Genomic DNA, 24,949 nt, shown 5'->3' with positions numbered 1-24,949 from the left:
TCGTTAGACTTTGTGTGTGGTTACACTTTGTGTTGGCGCCTGGCCTGTTGACTCTGTGGGGTAAATCTTGAATTAAAACAATTTGATTAGAAAAGCAGTTGACTTCTGCACTTCGTGCTAGTGAAATATTTCATTTGCTTACTAGAAAAATTTGTGACTATGATAGTAAATTGCTTTGGAAAATTGTAACTATGAAAATCCGAGTGGTAGAAAAATGAGATAATGGGTAACTGAAGGGTAGCCTCTTTAAATGGAAACGTTTAAGGAAACATTTGTCAGAGATTTCTATAAAAATTTCACAGTTCCCCTGAATATGCTGACCGTCCGTGGTAGCTTAGGGTCAGTCCCCATCCTGCACCGTAGGTAGTGAGTACAGACCCGCTGTAGGACACACCTGGAGCTAGCATAAAGGCGGAAATCCTTACATTGTCCGTCTGTCCACCTACCTACCCGTCTGGAGTTTCCTTTTCATCACCTTTCGTACCCATGACGTAAGAATGTTGCATCATGTAACCTCCTGAACAGTGTAACAGAGGTGTCCATCTAGAAAACGAATCGGAAGTTGCTGTTTTTTAAAAAATTATCCTCAGCGAAAGCATCTTGCACTCGTCATTACTCAGCGCTTCCTCTGTCATCCCAGCTTCAAAGGAGCAACTTTGTTACTCTGAACCTTTCTGTGTCCCCAGGCTCTGCCTCTAAAAATGCAGCTGTTTGTTTCCTCCCCTGCTCTTTGCAGTGGGGTCGGGGTGTTAGCAGCAGAGAAGTCTCAGTGAACTGTTAAGATGTTGCAGCCACACACCAGTGAAATACAAGTAAAATTTCACAACCACAAATGTAAAAGAAACCTTGTTTTACAACTCGATTTCCAGTTTCATCCGCCCCCTCTCATCCGCCCCCTCGCCGCAGATCGGCTAGATCATCACTGTTCGGAACGGAGATTCTTCCCTGTTTTGCGGTGCCCGAAGCCCCTACAACTTCCTGCTGAGCATTTGTGTATTTTTGTTTTTTGTTTTTTTTTTCCTTGGGAGCAAATTCATGCCTTTCATTAAATTCTCAAAAGAGCCCGTGAAAAGGTTACGAACTTTAGTGACAGACCTCTGGGTACTTGTCTCTCAGGTTTGGGGATGCTATGTTTAAGCCAGATTTAATATCAGAAATATTCATCCCACTTGTTCTTTAATCCTAATTCATAAAGGCACATCTGAGATCATCACACCCTAGTTTCTCAAAAATAGCCTTGTGGCTGTTGTCTCTTGCCTAATGGTATAGCTAAATCACAGAGCTGTATCGAGTTAAATTATTTGACATACTAAAACAATCAGGTAAGTAGGAAACCTGATGTGTATTCGGTGATGTTAGAGAGTTGTGAGTTTTCTAGGTGACGTTGCCGTCATGGTCAGTTTTAGCCGGTATCTTGTAGAGTTGTATGTTGAAGAATCGAGGGGCGAGGTTGCAGGACGAATGGGATTTGTTTCAGAATAATTGGAACCGGTGACAGGAACGGGAGTGTGTAAGTCAAAGGTCGGTCCTGTGCTGGTAACTACAGTGGTTGAATCTTGGGCACATGCGGTTCATTATTCCATCAACTTCCGTATCGTACTTAATATAGAAAGGTAAAAGTACTTGGTATAAAACGTGTTTAATTATGCCCATTGGGTGGCTACCGTCAAAACCCAGAGAATAACGAATGTTGTTGAGGATGTGGAGAAATCAGAACCCTTGTGTACTGTTGGCGCAGCCAGTATGAAAAACAATATTGGCAGATTCTCAGAGAATTAAAAATAGAATCACCCTATGATCCAGCAGTTTCGCTTTTGGGTTTATACCTAAAAGAATTGAAAACAGACTGGAACAGATACTTGTACAACCATGTTCAAAGCAGCAGTATTCGCAGTAAGAAAAAGGTGCAGTCACCCAAGTACCATTGTTGGATGAACTGATGAACAAAATGTGGTAGATACACACAATGGAATATGATTCAGCCTTAAAAAGAAGGGAATTCTGGCACCTGTAGCATGACTGAGCCTTGAGGATGTCGTGCTGAGTGAAAGAAGCCAGTTATTAAAAGACAGACAGATTGTCACGTACCAACTTTGATTCCTTTTTTGTTAAAAAAAAAGATCCCAAGTGTTTTCGTTTGCTTTTTGTTTTCCAGTCAGGAGTAATCACTCTGTCTCATACGTCTCCTTCTCCCTTCTGCTGAGTAAAAGGGGTAAAACGAGGTCTCGACAGCCTCAGACCTCTGCCCCTAGTGACAGCTGAGTCAGAAAGAGAATCCACTCATTAGCTGATCCCATGGTTCCTGCCTTTTCTGCCAGACTGCACGGTTCCTGCTGTCTGAAGACTTGAGGGAGCTCCTTGGTGTAGCAGAGGAGAGGGGTGCTGGCCCTGTCACCCTAACCCACAGCTCAGGCCCCTCCCCAGCCGCGCCTCCCCCCTGCGCTGCAAGGGCCACTCCTTTGTCGGTCTTGCTAGTCCCAGAATGAGCCGTAGACTTTTCTGCCTTTGTACCTTGTATGTATTTTTATTCTGTTTAAAATACCTCCTCAAAAGGATAAATCCCTCTTAAGGATGTTCTTAGGTCTCCAGTGTGTCTCTGGTGGTCCCTAGAGTTGATCTCAGGTGGTTCCAGCTCTCTCTTCCGGACACGCGGCACTTCCCCACCCTGGTGAACTTGGGTGGGGCCACGTGACTGGTTCTGGCCCAGGTGTTAGGAGCCGAAGTAGCTTGTGTCCCCGGGGTGGGAGGTTCACCTCCCTCCAGGAGACAGACCCTCCAGAGCCTCACCGCATCCCTCTGACAAGGGACATGGCCACATTTCAGACGGTGGCTACGTGGTTATCCCCCTTGGTCTCTGCTGACTGGTGATGTCCCCAGCCCTGAGTGAATTGTTCCCGTCTCTGGTTTTTTACCACCCTCCCTAACGCTGGGGTCACAGCCCCTCATTTTAGCGTGTGGGTGGCCGTGGGTGGCCCTAGATGCTTTGGCGTTCTGCCGCAGGCTGTGACCCTCTGCCCCCAGAGCCCGCCCCCTGGCTGCGTGCTTTGGCATAGACGGTGTTCATTCAGGAAGAACTTTGTGGAACAAAGGCAGTTGGTGGCTATGTGAAGCCAGACCTTTGACGTGAAGCGGGTTTGGAGGTTCAGGGATGGTCTAGTCTAAATAAGAATTTATGACTGGGAACAGTACGTGGGGAGTCCGTCAGCATGTATGACTTTTTAATTTTCATTTTGAAGCTGTATGAATATTTTTCTTATTCTAGATTTTTTTGAGAAAAAGAATTAGCTGGAGATTTTATACTTACATCATTTAAGGCATTTTTCTCTGCATACCTTTAACAAGGGGTCTGCTCGGATGGCATTCTGCTCCTTTAGTAAGTCAGGAGCTGGAATTGCAGCTTGCAAGCAAAGGCACCTGTCGCCACCTAGTGGCAGTGTTTCTTAATTGCAGATTCTTTTAATGGACCAAGGTTAAACGTGCAAACAAAACATGTAACATCATCTAAGGTTTACTGGTGAAATGCCTACAGTCTCTTAACACATTCCTGTCATTATTTATTATTACGTCACTACTGGGCCTGTATGACCTACCTAGGTGTTATGGAATGAGAAGGGGCATTCACCAAATTCCTTTTGGGAGAGAGATTTCTCTTTGTAAACAAATCATCAGAAGGGAGCCCTTTGTGGTGCTGGGTTGATGTCAGGGCGGTAGCATGCAAGCTCTGCAGCCACCTTGAGGGGCCTGTGACTTGCGTGGCCCGGACAAGGGGCCACCCTCTCTTTTGCCTACAGAGTTGACGTACTAGGAAGGTATACGTTTTTATATTTAAAGATAACCCAGAAGTTGACTTCTGTGTTCTTCTCACTTTGATTTTTAAATCAGTAGCAAGTTTTAACGATTAAAATCTACTACAACCTCAAGAACTAGCCACGTCCTAAGGTAATAGGCGTGCATCCCAGACACAGCCTATATTTATAGGTCTGATTGCCAGCCTTGCCACTTTATGACAGTATTTAATGCTGTGCCATTCAAAATTGTGTTGGCTTTTAGAGATTCGTGGACATGGACGGTAGACTAGTGGTTATCAGAGGGTAGGAGGGGTTGGTGGCGGGTAGATGGATAAAAGGGGTCAAATATGTGGTGACAGAAAGAAATCTAACTGTGGGCGGTGAACACAATGCAGTGCGTATGTGACTTACTGTTGAATCGTGCACTTGGAACTTACTGGATTTTGTTAACCAATGCCACCATAATAATAATTTTAAAAATCGTTGGTTTTTTCATGGTTTAGAATGTGATGACATGAATCAGGCAGGCTTTCGGCCTGGGTGACCTGTTTCCTAGACTTACGGCTGGTAGTCTCTTTATTTGTGATTTTTTTGGGATGATTACAGAAATATCAATCACTTATTACTATAAATATTTTATAATGCCAATTGAATGTGATGAAATATTAAAAATATCATTTATTAAATATTTAAAAAGTTCAGTCTTTGGAACTGGCCAACATCTTTTCATTCTGTTGCCAGCTTAAAGAAGCAATTTAGAAATTTTTAATTATAAAGTGAGAATACTGGGGAAAAATAAAGGAATTAAGAATAATGCCATAAAGTTATTTTTTTGCCTTGAACCATTAGTCATTTTCAGCTGCAGGTCTTTCCTTAGTGTAGCAGAAATAACGTATTTTGTGCTACTACCTTGTTATATTTTCTGCAGTTTTAGGTTTTCTGCAGTTTGCCTCGTATTGTTACCTTCCTACTGAGGTAAAGTCATTGGTTTAAAGTCTGAGGAGTTTTATGGACACGTATATTGGGATAATCTTCAGCTTTATTTGCTACACTTACAATTTTATTAATAAAACTAAGTATGAAAACATTGTAATTGACTATTGCTATTAATGGTGCACTGTTAACAGTAAAGCGAATTAACAGTTTCTGTGTTTTAAAACGAGAGGGCAGTGACGCACAGCGGCGGTCTGGGCGTGCTTTCTGTGACGCAGCTGCTGATCCGTATCTCTGCCTCCGGGCCGTGTGCCGGCCTGCGTCATCGCATGGCCTGACAGATCTGGAGGAGATGGGGGTTTCAGCAAGCGGGTCAAAGGTTCAGCCTCACTGCAGTGTGAGCTTGTTCCGTGTTCAGTGGACGCCTCCCAGCCCGAGGGCCACAGCGCAGGGCCCTCCACCAGTTAGCTTACGCCGTCCTGGGGGTCCTGGGGGCTGTAACCTTCTGAATTCTCTTCTTGACCAAACCTCTTGTCCCAGGAGCAGCTTTTGTGAGGGGAGAAGATGTTTTCTAAAGGCCCTTAAATTTGGGTCTTTATGATCTAGGTTTGGTGTCACAGTAGGTCCTTTCTGGACAGATACCCCAGGATCTCACCTCCACCTACCAGAAACAAAACGAAAAACACCTTCCTAGTGTCTACAACATGAAATCATACCTATTTTTTGATTCTTAGCACTGAAACGCACTTCTTTATGAGAGAACTTACAACCCAGGACTCTGGTTTTACTTGTATTGTATGTGAGGTTCCTTGCACACCCTTTCATGGGCCAAATAGTTCCTGGGTGATGAAGCGCTAGTTAGCAGAGAACAAAAGGTCACAACCTCCCTGAATCTGCGTTTTTGTACCGGTCCGAGTAGAGGAGAAGTCACAACAGCACCTTGTGGCCTTTCCTGCGTGTCTGATACTGTGAGCATGTTACGTGTGGCCAGCTTGATCACACAGCAGCCCACGAGGCGGGTACTGTCGCTCTCCTCAATTCACAGGTGAAGAAACTGAGGCCCGTGGAGGAAGCCAGGCCCCCCGCCCCGCCCCTGGTCCCAGGCTGGCGCTGCTGCCTCTCCGTGCCCGGTGCCCGGGGCGGCGCCGCGCAGCAGAAGGGAAAAGAGGGAGTGGCCGGGGGCAGAGCCGCCAGCGCGGTCCTCGTCCGAGGCGGGAACGTTTGAACGGCCACCTGCAGCGAGGCGCCTGGGTCCCCGAGGCGCCTGGGTCCCGGAGCCACTGTCGGGGGACCTGGGAGGTCAGAGCTGTTGCAGTGCTGACGTTCTGTCCTTCCCCTGGCCCAGGGGAGGGTCCTGGAGGCCGCGTGCCGTGTGACCACGCAGCGTCCGGCTGCAGCGAGCCGAGAGCCCGGCGCTGCAAAGATGGGCAAAGATGTAAAACGTGGCCACTCTGCTTAGAATTGAGTTGCGTTCATAAAACATGTTATGTTAACGCGTACTGGGTTTGCTTATTACAGCTTCTCTTGGTTTTCATTTCCAGTGCGGTAAATACGGGTGGGAGTGTGGGTAGGGAGATGGTCCCACGTGGACAGGCGCTGCCGGGTCCTCGGCGGCCTTGGTGCGAACCGTCCTGAGCCGGAGGTCTGAGCAGCACGGTCCCGAGAAGAGTCTGTGTGGCCGCCGTGTGAAGCGTGGGTGCAGGAGGCGGGGACGAGGCCGTCACGCCCGGATGACGAGAAACGGCCGCGTCTGTGCGCGGCCTTCAGAAAGCAGCGGCGAAGGGTGTGTAGCAGGACTGCCCGGCCTCGCCGCTTGCGAGTGCGGCTTCCGAGTGCGGCTCGGCGGCGGCTCGCGGGGTTCTGCGCCCGCCCTCTCCCCGCCTTGCGAAGCCGACGCTGCCCAGCGAACACCGAGGCCCGAGTCCCGGGGGCCTGGGCTTGCCCTGAAGGCGGAGGCGAAGAGGCGAAGGGCTCGCTGCTGGTGCGCACGTGTCCGGGGGCGTGGCGCTAACCGGGGCTGGGGGCGTGGCGTCCCTGCCACACCTGGGCCTGGCGCGCCGCGCTGGCGGGCGGGGGAGGCCCCGCCACGGCCCCACGTCATGTTCTCCTGTTGTCTCCTGCCGGTCGTCGTGACAGCAAAAAAGGTGTCGCCCCGTCATGGTGCCGTGACGGTGGAGATGGTTAAACACGTACCTGTAGTCTCAGGTGCTTCTGGATTGACTTGCACTTACGGGAAGGAATCCGGGTAGTTCGTTCAACAAATAGGCACCACCCACCTGGCAATAAAGTTCCGCACCGTCCCTTTTAATCAAATCAGCTTAACGGGGGATGGAGTGGCTGTCCTGTGGTTAATGCACGTCCTGAGGTGGGACATGAGCTGGTGACCCGCTTGAGGTGACAGGAAAGAGAACGGAGGCGTTCCAGCTGTGAGACGGAGCCCGGGACGTGCTGGTGCAGGCGGGGGCCCAGGGAGGACGCGGGGGCCGGAGCGGGACCACGGCTGGGCATAGACACCCCGCCCCCCCCCCCCCGGGAGCCAGGCCAGGCTAAGCAGAGTGGGAGGAACTGAAAATGGGTTGTGCCAGGTAAGCACCTGCCAGCCAGCACCGTTCTCACCTTGAAAACGGAAGCAGCAGTTATAGTCCAGTGTGGAAGGAAAAACATCACCGAGTTAGGGGAGCCGGCCCCGTGGGGGCGCCCCTGGCCTGCACACCAGGAAGTTGAGATCGAGAGGTCAGTTCCGTGCTCCAGGCCACAGAGTGACAGGGGAGCCGGAAACTGACGCCACGTCGGCCTCACTCCGGAGTGGACGAGTCTGTGTCGTCGTGAATTTTAATACCGTGTGTTTGTAATTTTATATTTCTGTCTCATTTGCATCTTGGTTTTACATTTTTGTTTGTAATGCTAATTTTAGATAAGAATATTGTATTAAATATTTCTCTTTGTAACTTTTCTGTGATCTGAAAACAGTTTGTCTATAGTCAGCCTTTTTTCTTTTTTTTAATTTCTAGAGCAATTTCTTAGTTCTGGGTACTTCCTGGATTCAGATCATTTCTACGTTACTCTAGAATTTAGAATTTCATCCACTTTGGGTCTGGAGGCCAAACTTTGCAAAAAAAAAATACAGGTGTTGCCTTCCATACTGACGAGTTTTATTATTTTAATAGTGGATGTCTGCGGCAGTCGAGTTTAAGATGATCGCTCTAATCTGGCCTGTTTCCTGTCTTTTTTCAAACACAGCCAACAAGCACAAGCCCTGGCTGGAGCCCACCTACCACGGCATCGTGACGGAGAACGACGACGCCGTGCTCCTCGACCCCCCGCTGATTGCGCTGGACAAAGACGCGCCCCTGCGGTTCGCAGGTACGGGGCGCCCCGCCCCTGCTCCCGGCGCGTGGGCTCTGCGGGGCGCGTGTTCGCCAGTCCCAGGCTGCTCGTCTCTCCCTCTCCGAGCGCGTCTCGGGGCAGAGCCGTCTGTCTGTGCCTCCCATGCACCACGCTTTCCCTTCTCATTTTAATCGTTGGGGCGCCCCACAGAAGCCTGTACTTGAGCTTGAAAAGCAGAACATTTAATCGCATGGTTCCCTTCCTTGTCTTCATGCGATCAGGCAGACAGCGCGCAGGCCAGTGCATCTCAAAGGGAGTGAGTGCCCAGCGCGCCCGAGGCTGGTGCTAAAATGTGTGTTTGGGTGCAGAGGGCCTGGGGGGACCCGAGACATTGCGCTTCTGACCTGTGCGCGGGTGCTGCAGGTGCTGCTGGCGGTGAGAGGCAGGGGGCTGAGCAGCCAGAGCTCGAGGTTTCCCCGGCACGACCTCGGTGTCAGGTACCTGGCAGGACTTCACATGAAAACGTCGCGTGATCTCTGTAGAGAGGTCCTTCGGCTCAGATGGAACTGCCAGTAAATGTTTACAGTCGAGGAATTTCATAGGACGCGGTCTGACTGCAGGGACAGATCCGGGGTCACTTGGGACATGTGCCGCCTCCCGACGCTGGATGGTGCTTGGCAGGTGGGAGCCGTGCGGGCCTTGCTTCCTGGCGCGTCCATGTCCGTGGTGACCCCTGGTCGCTGGTGGAGAAGGTGCCTCTGCAGCTTCCTTCGCCCCGGAGCCAAACCGGCGTCGTGGATTTAATTTTTAAAGAGCAGTTGTCTCAATATTTTTCTAGGACAAAATTTCTTGTGTCGATGCCTGGCATTGGCCTAGGGGCAAATGAGAAAAAGTCGGTTAGCTTGCCACATCTTCTCTCTCATTAACTTGACTGTGTAAATTGAGGAGGACGAATATGTTTTTGAAAAGCTATTAAAAAATAAATTTGTTCTTTCTCTTCGAGAGCCACACCCTGTTTTCAGGAAGGTCCCCCGAGAACCAGTGCCGAGTCCGTGGTGGAGACGGGCTTCCCCAGTTAGAGAGGAGCCTGGCTGGGTGGCCGGGAGAGGCGGCCGTCTGAGCGGCGCCCGTGCACTCAGTGCGTGTCTCGCAGCTCGGGTGGTCTCCTCGTTTGTCCCCCTCCCGTTTAAAATCGCTTCTGGCATTGCATCTTGGTTTCCTCTGAACCGAGTAGATTTGTGTGTGTTACACGTAGTTACACGTATGTACACACACTTGCCACGCGTGCCACATTCAGTGATCCTACGCAGTCCCCTTCACGAGCTTGACATTCAGTGCCCTGCAAGGAACTTTAATAGGAGTATCTAGTGCATGTTTGTGAGTGGACCTAAATATTCATGACGTTTCATGCATTTTAAAGCGATTACAGTTAGAAGTTCTGCATTTACTCCCTCGGGCCTCTCTTCCTCTCTGAAGTGTCAGCCACGTAGGGCCCTGTGGTTCGTGCCTCGACCAGCGCCTGGGGCCAGTGACACTCCCTAAATGCTGTAGAAGGAAGGACTGAGCCCACGTCGCACAGCCCAGGAGTGCGGCGGTCCGAGCCCAGCCTGGATTCACAGGTCCCCCATGACTGCTCTCGTGACGTCGTCTTTGGCACGCTGCAAACGTTCTGGCTCGCGGTCTTACCCATCACAGGAATGTGTGTGGGGGTCGCCCCCAGAGCCACTCAGCAAAGCTCTGAAATAAGGACACGTGTGATGTCGGGCGCTCGGTCACCGAAGTGTGTCGTAACTCGTCACTCATGAGACCTTCGTGTTGAACCAGGGTCTGGTCAGGTTTTTTTTTTGGAGGGGACGGAACTAAGAGAATAAAGTCTTGGCATTTGTCAGGTGCTTTGGGAAGTTAAAGCGACTCAATTCCTCGTTCAGCCCCTTTTCCTTAATCCGCTAGACACCTGAGTAGAGGCGGGTAGGAAAACGTCCACTTCGTGTGTCTGATGGGAGTGAAAAGCCGGAGCCACTGGCACCGGCCGCGCTGTTGCGGTTTCGACCGGTTTCTCTTCTTCACTTCCTGGACCAGAAGCCCAGGCAGCCCCGCCCCTTCATCAGCTTCCCCGTGGTGGGTGGTCCCACGCCTTTCCAGGCGGAGTATTTTACAGATATTTTACGAGATTAAACAGTTACTGTATTAACAGAATCCAAAAGAAAATTGAGGGCAAGAATGAGGAATTTATTCTTGTTGATATTTAATTAGAACCAACTCAGATCTGTGATAATTTTCTTAGTATTCTCTGTGGTTGATGTGACTTGTGCTCTGAGGGTGGCCGATGGCATTAACTACACGTCACCCTCCAGTTTTGTTGTTGAGCCTATGTAACAGGGCAGACATTGTGTTTGTAGCAATGAGTTGCATATATTGGATGAAACCACACGAAATTACCATTTTTATATACTAAATCTATCAGAATAGTTGAGAAAATGGAATGTCAGACATTTCATGTGGTTTAGCCTAGTTAACATAAAGCAAGATTCAGTCGCATAACAGTTTTAAGTAAACATCTGGATGTTAGGACAGAAATTACATAGTAACAGTTACCCACTAGCATGAACTCAGTTCAAATGCAGTTGCCTCAGAAAATGTTTGGGGTCCGTAATCATCAAATATTGGAGGGTCCGCTAGGCTTTCCGAAGACTAAGCAGCGTAAAGGGGGTCTCTGTTCTCAGAGCACCGGTACCCAGGTGGGAGGGCAAAACCAGCGTGGACAGAGCTACCCCGGGATACTGGGTGGTTCCTGGCTCAGTGCCAGGGGTGGGGGGGGCCATGCAGGAAGGACTGGATTCATGAGAAGGCGAGGCGGTGCAGGCCGGCGTGATTTCCTGCGGCTGGGCTGCAGCTCCCTGGAGGATGGCTGGACTGGCAGGCGGTGAGGGGTGACGGGGACAGGACCAGGTGGGAACTGTCATGGCTTCCAGAGAGAGAGGCAGACGTTAGCTTGTGTGGCATGTAGCGTCGGGGAGCAGAAGGTTGGGGGTCAGCCCGGGCTTCACAGCGTCCCCTGCAGTGTGACGGCACCTGCATGACCCCGATACTGCATCCAGGTCCTTGGGGACTGCATGCTGTGTCCAGCCACTCCCCATGCTGCGAGTCTGGCCTCAGGGCGGAGCTGAGGGCCCGCCGCCATCCCGCCCGCGAGGCCAGGTGCGGAAACTGCCCCTCGCGGCTTCTGCAGGCACAGACCACAGCCTGCCTGCACCAGAACAGCCTGGTAGCAAAACCCCCATTGCTGGGCTCCCCGGAGCTGCTGGATAGGACTTTCTGGGCATGATGGGCTTGGCAGACGGCATTTTTAACAAGCTTCCTGGGCAGTTCTTGGCATTCAGACACGGAGAGCCGTTGCTGTGTTCGGCGAGGAGCTTGGAGCCAGAGCCTGGCCCCTGAGCTGGGCCGTGGGGCTAACACCCTCGGCTGCGTGGTTTTTGTTAAGGGACCATGAGAAACTGTGCCGATGGGAGCCACACGTGCGCTTGTCCCGGAACTGAGCTTGGGCCAGTCACCAAAACCCAGTGCAGGCTCGGACGGCCAGCCAGGGGGTGTGGGCGCTGGGCCCGGATGGCCATGGAAAGCCAGCCAGGGGGCGTGGGTGCCAGGCCCAGACAGCCAGCCGGGGGTCGTGGGCCCTGGGCCTGGACGGCCATGGACAGCCAGCCAGGGAGCGCGGGCGCCGGGCCTGGACAGCCAGCCAGGGGTTGCAGGCGCCGGGCCCAGACGGCCAGCCAGGGGGCGTGGGTGCCGGGCCAGCGGGGAGACATGGGTCAGCAGGGACATTGTCAGGGTGCTTGCTGTTAACGCCCCTAACCTCTCTCCCACTGGGTCCAGATCGCTGGGTCGACAACCCTTAACCTCCTTCCCCAGCCAAAAGCATTGAAGGCCCATGCGAGGCTGACCAGATGCCCTCTCTTCTTGGAATCGGCTGTTGAGTCGAGGGACGGAGGTGCTAGTACCGGCCGAGGCTGCCTTCCATCTGTCCACCGTGTGCTCTGGGCCTGTCGTGGCCCGTTTCCTGGTCTCTCGAGCTGCCTTGCTTTCCAGGTCCGTTTCTCTGGCCTGCAGTCAAGTCTTTGAGTTCCCGATGGCTCTTCAGTGGAGTCCTGTTCGCCTAAGTTAGTTGGAATGGGTTTCTCTTTGCGTACAGGGAGCCTAACTCTTCGAGCCAGAGCTAATGACCTCCATTAGGATTGCGGTATAGGGGCGGGACGGCCTGGGAGTGGGGGAGGCTGCAGCGAGGCTTCAGAGACGCCCCCCTCTCGGGGGAGCGCAGCACGGATGGAGGCCGTGCTCAGATGTGATGAAAGACTTGGAACGCGGGGGTTGCCCAAGGCCAAGGCTGCCCAGGCCGGCGAGGAAGGGCGCTGAGAGCCAGGCCCCCCCCCCCACCCCGCCCTCCGAGCGCCCCCACGGGATTGTGGGTATGGGGGAGTCACATCCGTCCTGCACGTTGAGTTCATCCATGGTTACATTTTTATGTTTTGCTTTAAAAAAATTCTTCAGTGTAAAGTTCTTTTTGACTGTTTTAGATGATTGTAGGGGAGCAAAGGGAGAGAGAGCTAGAGAAAGGTTTGGCCCGTCCCGGGCTAGCTCAGCCCGAGAACTCATCCGGGGACCTGGTGGGGTGTTCCCAGCGTGCGCCACCTGGCTGAGCGGCGGCACGTGGTCGACCGGCATGAGAAGGGGCCGGGCAGAAAGGCAGTGGCACAGGGGAGGGCTGTGCTGAGAGGTCTGTCCTCGCACAGGTGGAGAGAAGGTGAGTCTAGGACAGAGGACTCGCAGTGCGAAGAGGAAGAGAGGCATCTCTGCACGTCACGGGGATATCACTCCATGCAGTGCATGTAACTGCTCTGTGAGGACGCGGGCGTAATCGTCCTGCGTGCGTGACCAGTAGAACTGCACATGCCAGGATGAGGAGAGGGAAGGAGAATGGGTCCGAGACGACTTTAAAGTTTAGGAAACCAGCGCCCAGGAGGATTGGGGCGTTGCCGGCAGAAGCCGGTGGCAGGTGTGGGGAGGAAGACCGTGAGCAGTGTGCTTTGGGAGGCGGCGGGATGCTCACCGTGAGCGCGTGTAAGGGGCCGTCAGTGTTGCTGGCCGTGTAACGTTACTGTAGTTCTGTCAAAGAAAGTCTTTACCTGCTAGAGCTCTAGTGGCTTTTGTGTGGACGAAACAGTGTAACGTCTGGCTTTAAAATGCTCCGGAGCCAAGAAGTTTGCGGGGGTGAGTGGCCAGACAGCGGAGCACGTCGCCTCTCTCCCGAGTCTGCCTCTCTCGCGGGTCCTTAGTCTTTTAGGGGCGCCATCAGCCGGAAGCCAGGCAGTCACCCCTCACTCTTTAACTCTCCCTGTGCGGTCACTTACGAAGTCTCGTCCTCCTGAAAATTCCTTGGTCCTTCCTCCCAGAGCTGCCTGAGTTCAGCCCCCAGCAGGTCCCACCGTGTCCCCCCCCCCCCACGCCGTGCCGGGCTTGGATCCGTCCTCACGGAGACGTGGTCCAAGATGGACCGAACGGACGGACCGTGTGGCGGGCGCCCCACCACCGGCCGCAGGCGATGGCTCGGTGGTGACGCGTAGGGCGGGTCGCTCGGCTGGTCTGGGAGCCCAGGTCCTCCGGAGCCTGGAGCCCCGGAAGGCCGGGCGTCGCCTGGCGAGACGGCCGTTCCGTCATCGTAGGCAAAAGGACTCGGCCTGCCTCGCGGTTCCCTAAGTGCCCGTGGATTTGGGGCACCAGAACCTGTGGGCGCCGCCCATTCAGGCCGCCAACGTCAGCGCAGTCGGTGGAGGACACGCGGACAGGGTGTCGGGGGTGCGCAGACGAGGCGTGGGGGGGGCGCGGTCGGGGGGGGGCGGTGCGCGGCAGAGGCGTTGGGGGCGCGGTCGGGGCGTCGGGGGCGTGTAGACGAGGCGTCGGGGGCGCGCGGCTGAGGCGTAGTGCGCGTCTTTGCTGTTCTCATCGTCAGTGGATCCAGGTGTTCAGAGAACAGCCGGGAAATACGTAAGGAGCTTCAGAATAACTTGTATTTGACAATCGTGCCTTCCTGAGACACTGTTCCTCCAAAAGTTGTGGGACAGGCACATGTCCAGGGCTCCCGCGAAATTCCCAGACCCCCTCTCCAGACCTGCCTCCTCGTGGGTCCTCGCTCACGGACCCACAGCGGCGGCCTCGCTTGCAGATGCACCCCGATCTGCCCACGTCTGCCCCCCCACCCCGCCCCCCGCCCCGCCACCCCCCACCCCCCGCCGTTCCGGCCATCAGCACCTCCCCCCCGGAGCACCCCAGTGACCATCTTTGAACGCCCACAGGCTTGTTTTCATCACAGCAGCCAGATGGAGTCTTTCAGAACAGGAGACTCGTTTTGATTTCTGCTCACAGACGAGCTGCTGTCCTCGTGGTGGCCGGTGTCGCCTCGGATGCCACGTCTTTGTCTGAGCTCGTTGCAGCAGCACCGGCCTCCTTGTCCGGAGCCAGGCCAGGCCCCGGGCTGCCTCAGGGCCTTTGCGCTCGCTGCCTCACATCCGAAATTCTTCCTTCAGCTTCCTCTGGTTTCTGTTCAGAGGTTGTCTTGTCAACGAAGCCTTCCCCGGCACCCGACTCATAAAATCGAACCACCCCAGTGCCTTCCCACACTCCTGGTCTCCCTCCCCCGCCTCCCGGCGTGGAATCTCAAAGGGGAGAGAGGTGTAGGGAGTGTGAGCTGCTGGCACACAGCTCTGTCCTCCCAGAAACCACCTCGGGGGCGTTGTCGGATGATGAGTGTCTTTGACCCCTTCGTTTGACGGAGCGAGGTGGAGGTGGCCTGGCCCAGGTCACACACTTGATCCAGGTCCGAGACCGGCACTCACCTGCGTAGTGGCCGTTGTCGTGAAGGCACACAGTCACTCAGCTCCGTCAGCCGATGACTGAACTGCAGAACAGTCAACTCTGAGTCAGAAACTGGCAAATTTTCTCTGAATTAAAGCTAGGCAGCTTGACTTATTTTAAAACATGGTATGCAGTACTAATATACACCCCAAAAGTGTAAATACAGCGTGGTGACGCAGCACCTTCTGGAAGACAGTGTGACGTACCTGCGCCCCGCAGTTCTGCTCACTGGTCGTCTCCAGAGCAGTGACCAGACTTTTTCTGTGAAGGGCTGGACAGTGGATACTTCAGGCGTGGCGGCCAGGGTGACCCCGCTTTGCCGGTGGAGTGGGCGAGCGGCCCTCGAGCGGGCGTGTCTGTGTCCTGGGAAAACGTCACTCGCGGACCCTGAAACCCGAACTTCGTACAGTTTTCTCATCCCACCATATGACATTTTTTGGCCTTTTTCTACCCACACTTTGATGCATTTTATAAAATATTTGGTATCTGTAGCTGTTTATAAAATATTTCAAAGGATAACCGTTTTTAGCACGCTGGTTGTTCAGAAACACACGCGGTGGGTTTGGCCTGCAGGCCGTGGTGGTCCCGGGCCCCTCGGGTGGGCGGTCCCGTAGGGCTGCCGGGGCGACGGGGCAGCCGGCTCCCACGTCCTCCTGTCCGTACTCACCGGACAGGTGTGGCCCCCGAGCACTCGGAATGCGGCCCATGCGACGGAGGAACCGAATTCTTAATGTTATTTACTTTTAATATCGGTTTTAATGGTTTAATTCGAAGCCGCCCCGCGTGGCTGGTGGCTGCCTCGTTGGCCAGCACAGACCGAAAGAGGGGCTGTTTGTGCGGCAGGAAGCACGTACAGAAACACGCATTAACAGCATTGCTCACAGGCAGCAAGAAAAGTTTGCTCACACAGTGGAAAGTGCTTCCAGAAACTGTGAACGTTGGCTGGGTGCTGTCTCCGTGCCACGCAGTGACACCGTTCCGGTGTCCGCTCGCCGGGTCCCCACCGTGCGTAGCAGGGAGAACGGTCGCACCACAGCTGCAGGAGCCGTCGGGGTGAGACGGTCTCGGACATGCACGGCTGAGCTTTCGCGAGACACAAGAATTCCATACTGTGCAACGCCGTTTTTCAAACCTCAAAGACAAGCCAAACAAAACAACGCCATTTGGGGATATAGAAATGTATGGTAAAACCACTGTGAAAAAAAGACAAGCAGGAGAATTCAGGCGGTGGGACATTTGGGGGACATAAGGTGCCCTCAGCCGGGCCACGCTGCCCTTCCGCTTCCTACTCCTGTCCTGGTCCTGGGGCCGGGCGAGCAGGACGACGTCGGCTTGAGGATGGTCATTCGAGCCTCTCCACAGTGCCGAATCTCATTTCGGTCCACATTTAAGCAGATGTTCCATTCAGAAAGGTGTTTACATATGTCGCCTTGGTTAGATTAGAGCCACGCTTAGGTTAGAAATCATTGTAATTTACTCGGCTCAAGAACAAAGGGTTAAAATAAGAACTGTTGCTCCAACCTCTTGTTTCATTAAATCTAACGATGAGCTGAATGTTACCAGAATCTGAGCACAAGAATTTAGCATGAAAACGAAAATCTGAAAACTGTGAAAGGACAAGTAGTATACCATCATCATCTCATGTTCGTTAAAAGTCCTGACACCTGAGGGCAATGCGAAACTTCATAGTGATGTTTCATCCGTAGGTTAGTGTAATTTCAAAATCATGCAGTAGTTTGTGGTAAGTAGGATCCAGAGAGACATTTTGTTCCTGCAGGCCCAGTTTTGTTACAGCAAATTCTAACACATGGCTACTGAGCTAATTGTTAAATTATGTCAAGCTTTTCAATGTCACATGTGCATCTTTGACTTTTTCTGATTGTTCCGTCTTCCTTCTTTCCTGTATTACTGACATGGGTTTATCTTTTCTCCCTTTAGAGAGTTTTGAGGTGACAGTCACCAAAGAAGGTGATAAAGGGTTCTTTCTCTCCCTCTTATGAATATTAACCCACTAACTTTGTTTATAAAATTGGGAATCAGCCCTTAAACAGAAGAAGCTGTCATGCTATTTTACCCCAATTTCTTCTCCTCTATTTGCTTTGAAATATATCGATAGAATTTGTTTGTAACCAAACCCTTGGTTAGAAATATCTGTAAATCAGACATCCATTTGAACTATGTGGATAATACTGTACATCTTCTCTTACGAGAGTCACTTCATGACCATTTTGTATTTCATAATTTTGGAAGAGTTCAATCTTATTTTCATGTGAAAGACATTTTGTGAAGTTTTATATATACGTTGAAACGTTCACCTTTGTTCTCCCATGGGCAAGCACAGAAACCTAGACTTGAACTCCTGATTAAGCGCGTAAGCCAACTTGGACGTTCTTGAGTCCCGGGCAGGCTTCCTGTCCTGGTCCGACAGGGGACCCAGCAGGTCCCTCCCGTCACACACACTGTGCTTCAGTGTGACGCTGGCTGTTGAAATGGATGCCTGAAACGTTGGTATTTCTACCTTTCTTGTTCGGTAGTTTGTTTTGATTCCCTAATTTTAGCCAGGCTCATTGCACAGGAAGACTTATCTCTTCTGATTTTTTCTTTTTCTTTTTTTTTTTTTTTTTGGCAGACTTTCTGTAATTATGGTGCTGAACCTATATCTCACACTTCTTGCTCTCTCAACACGTAACTGTGCGTTTTAGCCTTCTGTCTGGTCTAAATCAGAATGACTGCCCGGCGGTCCCCGTAGCTGGGGCAGTTTCTCGGTGTTACGGGGCCTCGGCTGTGGGCTCATAAGACCGCCCTGACCCTGGAGCTGTCCTAAGTACTCCTGTGAAATGCCTGTCTATATTTTCTCTCTCTTTTGTATTCCTGCATGAGTGGATGCAAAGTTTAAAAAGTTGCTTGGGAAGCCAGACATGCTTCTTTTTACTAAAGCCCCAGAACTTACCCCGTTCAAGCACAGCCCCCTGCTTTGTCCACAGACCCTCTAAACCCCTGGCTGCCGAATTGTTGTTTATTTTCTTTGGGGGAGGAGGGGTCTGTGCATGTGGTGTGTGGCAGAAATTCTAACCTGTGCTCCTTTGACCCCCCCAGGTGAGATTTGCGGATTTAAAATTCATGGGCAGAATGTCCCCTTCGACGCGGTGGTGGTGGATAAGTCCACTGGTGAGGGAATAATCCGCTCTAAGGAGAAGCTGGACTGCGAGCTGCAGAAAGACTACACGTTCACCATCCAGGCCTACGACTGCGGGAAGGGGCCCGACGGTGCCGGCGCGAAGAAGTCTCATAAGTGAGTGCGCTGGGCCGGGCGCGGGTGCGGGAACCCGAGTGACCGTCGTGGCCCCGCCCCCAGGACTCTGCGTGGTTCTGAAACGTGAGGCAGGAGGTGGTTCTCGGTCACCCGCAGTGAGGCTGTGAGCAGTCTGGTCAGAGAGCCTTGTACACGGCTTCCAGCAAGAGGAGGCCACGTGGCAGGTGTGGAATAAACGAAAGATGCGTGATTATATCCCACCAAGTACTCTGGGAAAAAAACCAAGGCCCTCTAGTGAAAACATGAAAAGCCTACTTTTTCCCTAAGAAGATATTTTGTAGGTTTGTTTAAATTCTAAGGGCATGAAATTCGTTTGAGCTGGTGGAGGAAAGCCGATCGGTCTCTGTGCCCCATCCCGGGGGCGTTCACAGCCTCCCCGCCCGTCGAGGGCTCCTGGTGACTTGAGAAGCCTCTGCACGAGACGCACTTAGGCGTCTAGGCTGCCCTCCGCCGCTGCTTCCTCGCCCTTTGACGTTAGGCAGATTCGATTTTGTTCAGTCTCAGTTCTTACTTAGTACATTGACTAAAGAAAGAGGTGTGTGTGTGTGTGAGATGATGTCACATAACCATTGCGAGGGTCAGGATGGGTGGGTGGGTGGATGGTAGATCGATGAGTGGGTGGGTGGTGGATGGGTGGATGGTGGATGGTGGATGGTGGATGGATGGTGGATGGGTGGATGGTGGGGGGATGGGTGGGTGGGTGGTGGATAGGTGGGTGGATGGTGGATGGATGGGGGATGGTGGTGGATGGTGGCCGGATGGTCGGCATTGGGGTTTGGAGGCTCTTGGTGAGTAGCGGGGTTGCCGAGTACTGGTGAATCACTTCTCATCCTTTTCACAGTGAGATGTAACTATTTTCCTTGAAAAAGATCTAATTTCAATCAAAGATCTTGACTGCTTCAGAAACGCACCCAGAGCAGTAACCCTGGAACCCAGAGTCTCCTCTCTGTGGCCAGACGTCGTCTTCGTTTCCTCTCCCCACAGCGGGGCGGGTGGAACGTGGCCGCACGGGGCTCCCCGGGAAGGGCAGGACCGAGGTCGCGGCGCCGCCCCTCAGGGGTTGAGTAGACAACGGGTGGCGTCCCGACCATGGGTTTCTAACCGTCTCTGTTCCTTAGGATCAGGACAAAACGTGTTTTAATGTTCCTAGTTTCCCATCTTCTATTTCTTACCCTTTCTTCCTTTGGCTTGAGTTTTTTTCTGAATTTTGCAACAAAATATTTTTAACTATGATTAGAGAGCTAACAGATTATCTCATCGAGTTTACCTCCCTTCTGCGTGCCCCATCCCACATCGTCAAGAGACTTCCAGGCCTTCCTGCCAGCAACTTTATTCCTAGTACTTGGAAGAATCCATCAAAATTCCTATTTTAACTTTCCGTTGTCTCCACACTAAATTAAAAACAATAGTTTGATTTTCTATCTTCGTTGTAAAATTCAATACTACAAAATAATCAGAAAAAGGGAACTTTAAAGATACAGCAGAGTATCTGGGGGCGACAAGACAAAGCACAGAGCTTTCTCCCTTCCTGCAGAGCGACCGTGCACATCCAGGTGAGCGACGTGAACGAGTACGCACCTGTGTTCAAGGAGAAGTCCTACAAAGCGACGGTGGTCGAGGGGAAGCAGTACGAGAGCGTCCTGAGGGTGGAGGCCGTGGATGCGGACTGCTCCCCTCAGTTCAGCCAGATCTGCAGCTACGAGATCGTCACTCCAGATGCGCCCTTCGCCGTCGACAAAGATGGTGAGAACGGACGAGCGAGCTTTCCTTACTGCGGAGGACAGTCCGGGCAGACTGCCCCTTCTAAGCCAGTCGGTTTCAAACCCAAACTTTGCACTTCAGTGAACTACAGGTTGGAGACACTCTTGGTCCTAGTCCGTTGGGGTCGCTATGATAAAATGCCAGAGGCCGGGCGGCTAAAACAGCAGGAAAGTCCAAGATCAAGGTGTCGGCCCATTCAGAGTCCGGTGAGGGGCTGCTTCCCAGCTTACAGACGGCCGGCCCCCTTCTCACAGACAGAGCACTTAGGTCTCTTCTTGTAAAGACACCAGGCTCCACGCTCATGACCTCATGACCTCGTCTAACCCTAAGTCGCTCCCAAAGGCCCCGCCTCCTAATGTCATCACATCGAGGGTTAGGACCTCAGCACACGAACTTTGGGGGACAGGAACATTCAGTCCGTAGCAGAGATCTAACATGGTGTGTCTGTTTCCTGACTTTTTACTCTGTCCCCTGAAATCCTTTTTTCTGTCCTCTCAAAGTCTTGTATTTTCTTATGGGATGTTCTTCTTTTTTTCCTTTCCCTTCAAAATCTAATAAGAATCCCCCGCTTAACATACTTTTGTTTTTTTATCTCCTCTTTTTTCAATCAGACTGACCTTTGGTTTGTCCCTTCTGTTCTCCATCAGATTTCAATCTGCCTCATCCTAAAGATGAAGGTTTGCACCCTACTGCCAGACCCCTCTATTCGCAGTAATTAACATAATAAGCTCAGTCTAGAGCTCAGCTGCTTCATTAGGTTATGGCTTTGGGACGATGACATAGCGTCTCCCTTGTCAGCACCAGCCCAGAATCTTTGGTGCAGTTGTGGACATTGCAAACAGTTTGTCCTCACGTTCAAAGTGGGCTTTTGTTCTGGTGGACGAGGTTAGGAAATCTTTCTCTCTAGTAAAGCGAATCTTTTGCATGAAGTATTTAATGCAGCTTGATCTAGTGTTTAATAGTTGCAGTCGTTGAATTGTTTTATCTTTTTATTTTCTCTTATGTATTAACTGGTAAATCTAAAAGTAAATATAAAAACAAAAATCCTGTAAGAATAAATGAGTTGAATTGTGTGGGCTCATTCCTTCTGCTCAGACAATCCTTAGAGATGGTGGCAGTGTGTGTGCAAGCTCGGGAAAGCCAGGGCGGGTGTAGATGACCTCAAACGTAAGTGTATTGCCCTGTCCGATTGTACAGGGCCGAAGGCGCGTGCATGTTCTGTTTCAGCAGAGGACAGCGGAGGTCCAGACGGGCGTGGGTTTGGGTTCTCACTGTTGTGTTTTCCCTCCGGAAGGCTACATCAAGAACACGGAGAAGCTGAACTACGGGAAGGAGCACCAGTATAAGCTCACGGTCACGGCCTACGACTGCGGGAAGAAGAGGGCAACAGAAGACGTTTTGGTGAAGATCAGCGTCAAGCCCACCTGCACCCCCGCGTGGCAAGGTGAGCTCCGTTCTCGCGTGTGCTCTCGCACCTGTTCTTAAAGCCTGTGCGCCGCAGACACTAAAGCGAGTTCTCCTCGATTTGTGGCCCGACACAGGATGGAGCAACAGGGTCGAGTACGAGCCGGGCACGGGAGCACTGGCCCTCTTCCCAGACATCCACCTGGAGACGTGCGATGCGTCGGTGGCCTCGGTGCAGGTGACGGTGGAGCTGGAGACCGGCCACATCGGGAAGGGCTGCGACCGGGACACCTACTCTGAGAAGTCCCTGCACCGGCTGTGTGGTAAGGGAGCCCGGGAGTCTTCGCGGAGGCGACAGGGACCCTGGCACGTGGGAACGCATTCGCGATCCCACCTTTCCGCCATGGCTGCTGCCGCCTTGCTTGCTTTTCATGCTGGCCGGGTGTCAGGGGTACGTGGCCCCTCAGAGTCTGTTCAAAGTGTTCTGTGTGCGTCCATGTTAAGAACCACTGTTTGAAGAAAGTATTTCTCTGACCTACCCTGACAGCCATTAAAATGGGTATTGTATAGGCGGAGTGAGTTTTAAATGAAGCGAGGTGTTTATTTAAGGACTGAAGAAAAAACTGTAGGCAATGCAATAGCTTTTGTCGACCGATAAGCAGAAAAAGCTCCAGACAGCCACATGTGGTCTGGGGCCTCCGCAGACCCGATGCACCGCAGCGTGGAGAGGCCGGAGGCAGCAGGGCTGCGAAGCTGACCGAAGGCCCGCTTCCTTGTCTTCCCTGTCAGTGGAACATTCTCTAGTGTATCTAAACGATGTAGAGGCGAGGTGTGGATGGCCTCCCACGGAGAACGCCGAGAAAGAGTGTTTGCCTTGGGTGGTAAACTCCCAGTCACTGAAATGGCCTCTTCACAGTCAGAAGGGTCTTTTGTATTCCGAGAGCCTGAGTGTCGGCAGGGAGCGCTTTCCGATGCCGTCTGCCTTTCCTGACCACGCTGAGGCGCAGCCGGCCGGTTTCTTTACATAACTGGAAGTCGTTATATGGCAAATAAGCCAAAGGAAGAAGTATGGTCTCTGCTGGCTCATCCCGCCAATGAGCCTACTCAGGGGTTTTATGACTCTGGGTCCAAATATTCACGATCATGAACCTAAATCTACGTAAGTTAAGAGGTCCGGAGTATTTTCTGTCTTAAGCTGTATATGTGAGTATAAAACTTACTTTTTCGTAAAGCTATTTCTTTGCGATATTGTGAACATTTTTTTAGTTTCAGGGTAGGGAGAATGGAAAGGTTTGCATTTGAGAGCTTCCTGTGCGCTGGGTGCTCCGCATGTGTCAGGTGGTACTGACCTCGTTTTCACAGAGGAATTTGTTGAGACTCGGGGAGGCAAAGTCGCTCACCCAGGGTCACACCTTTGGGAAATGGCAGAGGTGGGATTCGGACCGAGGTCTCACATGACTTGAAAGGCCAGGTCGTTCCAGCCACATCATGCCGCTCCTGGGAGTAGAGAAGTCACGGGCCAGGCGACAGGAAGAGCTTGCAGAATCAGAAATTCTTCTGCACACCAAATATTAAGAAATTTTGCTTGGCAGTATGTAGCAAAAGCTGTAAGATTTTTTCATGTTTTTCGGCTTAGTAATTCCATTTCTAGGAATTTATTCTAAGGGAATAATCATGGAGTCACGCAGAGGTGCTCATCAGGCAAGGTTTATCATGGAAAAAATTTGGGACAACTGCAGTCCATCAGGGAGATCAGTTAAATGAATTATGGCCCATCTGCGCGATGTGGTGCTATGCAGACGTTGTAAATTACGCTGTAGAAGAATGTGCACAGGATCTGCACGTATGAACATGGGACTCCATTTTTATAATGTGAATATATGGTATTCTGTCTTTATAACGTATTCATAAAGGACTGGACGTGCTTATATGCAGGTGCTAATTGTGGATACATTTGGGTGAGATTGCAGGTAAGGCTTTTTTTGTCCTTTTTTTTTAAATCCATGGTTATTATTTATGAATTTTCCTTATAGAAACCCTTTTCTTTGAGAAGTAAACTGGACCTGGCACTCGTACAAGCGTGGGACGAGGACAGTCCAGTCAGCAGGGTTCCGAGAGGCTGAGCCTTTCGAGTTCTTCGTGCGAAGTACACTGACCATGTTACATGCACTGACCGTGTGACGTGCACTGTGCCGTTTCAGGCGCTGCGTCCGGCACTGCCGAGCTGCTGCCTTCCCCAAGCAGCTCTGCGAACTGGACCGTCGGCCTCCCCACCGACAACGGCCACGACAGCGACCAGGTCTTCGAGTTCAACGGCACTCAGGCCGTCAGGGTCCCAGACGGCCTCGTTTCCGTCAGCCCGAAGGAGCCGTTCACGGTCTCCGTGTGGATGCGGCACGGGCCCTTGGGCAGGAAGAAGGAGACGATCCTGTGCAGTTCGGACAGAACGGGTCAGTGTCGCCGGCAAGGCGCGGCACTTCGGTGTCCACTGGAGTGGCTGCTGGGGGCGGGCACCTTGTTCCTCCCGTGGAGGCCCCCGCGGGCCGGCCGGTTTACGCCCACTGTCCCGCGTGGAGCCCTGGGGTGTGCTCCGTCTTCAAGGTGACCGCCCAGGTCTTTGGACATTTGTTCGTTTTACTCAGTGGATTGGACCATGCGTCTCGGTGAAAACCCAGATGCATCGTTTCTAAGCCCGGTCTTGGCCCGGCTGGAGACTTCGTTCAGGCCGATAAAATGTCTTCAAAGTCCATTAAAGAAGTGGCCGCCGCGTCTCCCTCGGGGCTCAGGCCGGCAGCTCAGCAGTTGGCGTTCTCTTTGCAGACACGAACCGGCACCACTACTCGCTCTTCGTCCACGGCTGCCGGTTCGTTTTCCTGCTCCGCCAAGAGCCCCCGGGGGACAAGAAATACAAACCCGCAGAATTCCACTGGAAGCTGAATCAGGTGAGTGACGGGAAGAAGCTCTGCTCGCCGTCTTTTCAGAGAGAGGACTAGACACGGTGGCCTTGCACAGGACTGTTTCCGAGGAGTGTTTTTATGATTTTATGGTTTCTACGTCTGCGGCTAAGAAGGTAGCAAATTGAATCCATTGAACATCTTTCCACTGAAAGCCTATTTTTTTTAAAAAAAATAAAATGCATGTATTTTATGTACATTAATATAAAAAAAAGTTATGATTTACATTCAAAATACTGTGTAATAATTTATTGAAATCAGCAGCACTTGCTTGCCTCCCAAATTGTCCCACAAAGCCCCAGGGGCCTCAGCAAATTCAGGCCACCACAGGATATCTAAAATTTTCAAGAAACCAGCAATCTTGACATCTTTTAGATACCACACGAAGTGCTGGCTCGAGGGAGTTTGCACTTTTGACATTTGATCACGTTGCATTCCTTTTGACGATGTTACATCTCTGCAGAGCGGCTTTCTCCGCCATTGCCATGATGAAGAGCAAGTACCACGTGGAAGAAAAATTGATTCGTTACAGGAAATGGGAGGTTGCTATAAACTGAGAA

At 51.9% G+C, this 24,949-nt stretch overlaps 1 protein-coding gene across 4 annotated transcripts in view; it reads left to right on the top strand.

Annotated features, from left to right (window-relative positions):
• The window catches only part of CLSTN1 (calsyntenin 1), a 55,031-nt gene that overhangs the window by 17,049 nt on the left and 13,033 nt on the right, over positions 1-24,949 (top strand). For 2 of the 4 annotated variants that reach the window (XM_036228415.1, XM_036228406.1), the window contains exons 2-9: positions 7,962-8,084; positions 16,896-16,925; positions 18,054-18,249; positions 19,805-20,013; positions 21,326-21,475; positions 21,573-21,758; positions 23,637-23,885; positions 24,256-24,377. In XM_036228415.1, the coding sequence (XP_036084308.1) occupies positions 7,962-8,084; positions 16,896-16,925; positions 18,054-18,249; positions 19,805-20,013; positions 21,326-21,475; positions 21,573-21,758; positions 23,637-23,885; positions 24,256-24,377 (1,265 nt within the window). The remainder of the gene's footprint in view (positions 1-7,961; positions 8,085-16,895; positions 16,926-18,053; positions 18,250-19,804; positions 20,014-21,325; positions 21,476-21,572; positions 21,759-23,636; positions 23,886-24,255; positions 24,378-24,949) is intronic. The other 2 variants (XM_036228419.1, XM_036228409.1) reach the window with 1 other exon arrangement.

This window comes from Rousettus aegyptiacus, unplaced genomic scaffold (genome assembly GCF_014176215.1).
Source record: "Rousettus aegyptiacus isolate mRouAeg1 unplaced genomic scaffold, mRouAeg1.p scaffold_m13_p_1, whole genome shotgun sequence".
NCBI classification, from domain to species: Eukaryota; Metazoa; Chordata; class Mammalia; order Chiroptera; family Pteropodidae; genus Rousettus; species Rousettus aegyptiacus.
This window is presented reverse-complemented; position numbering and strand designations above follow the sequence as displayed.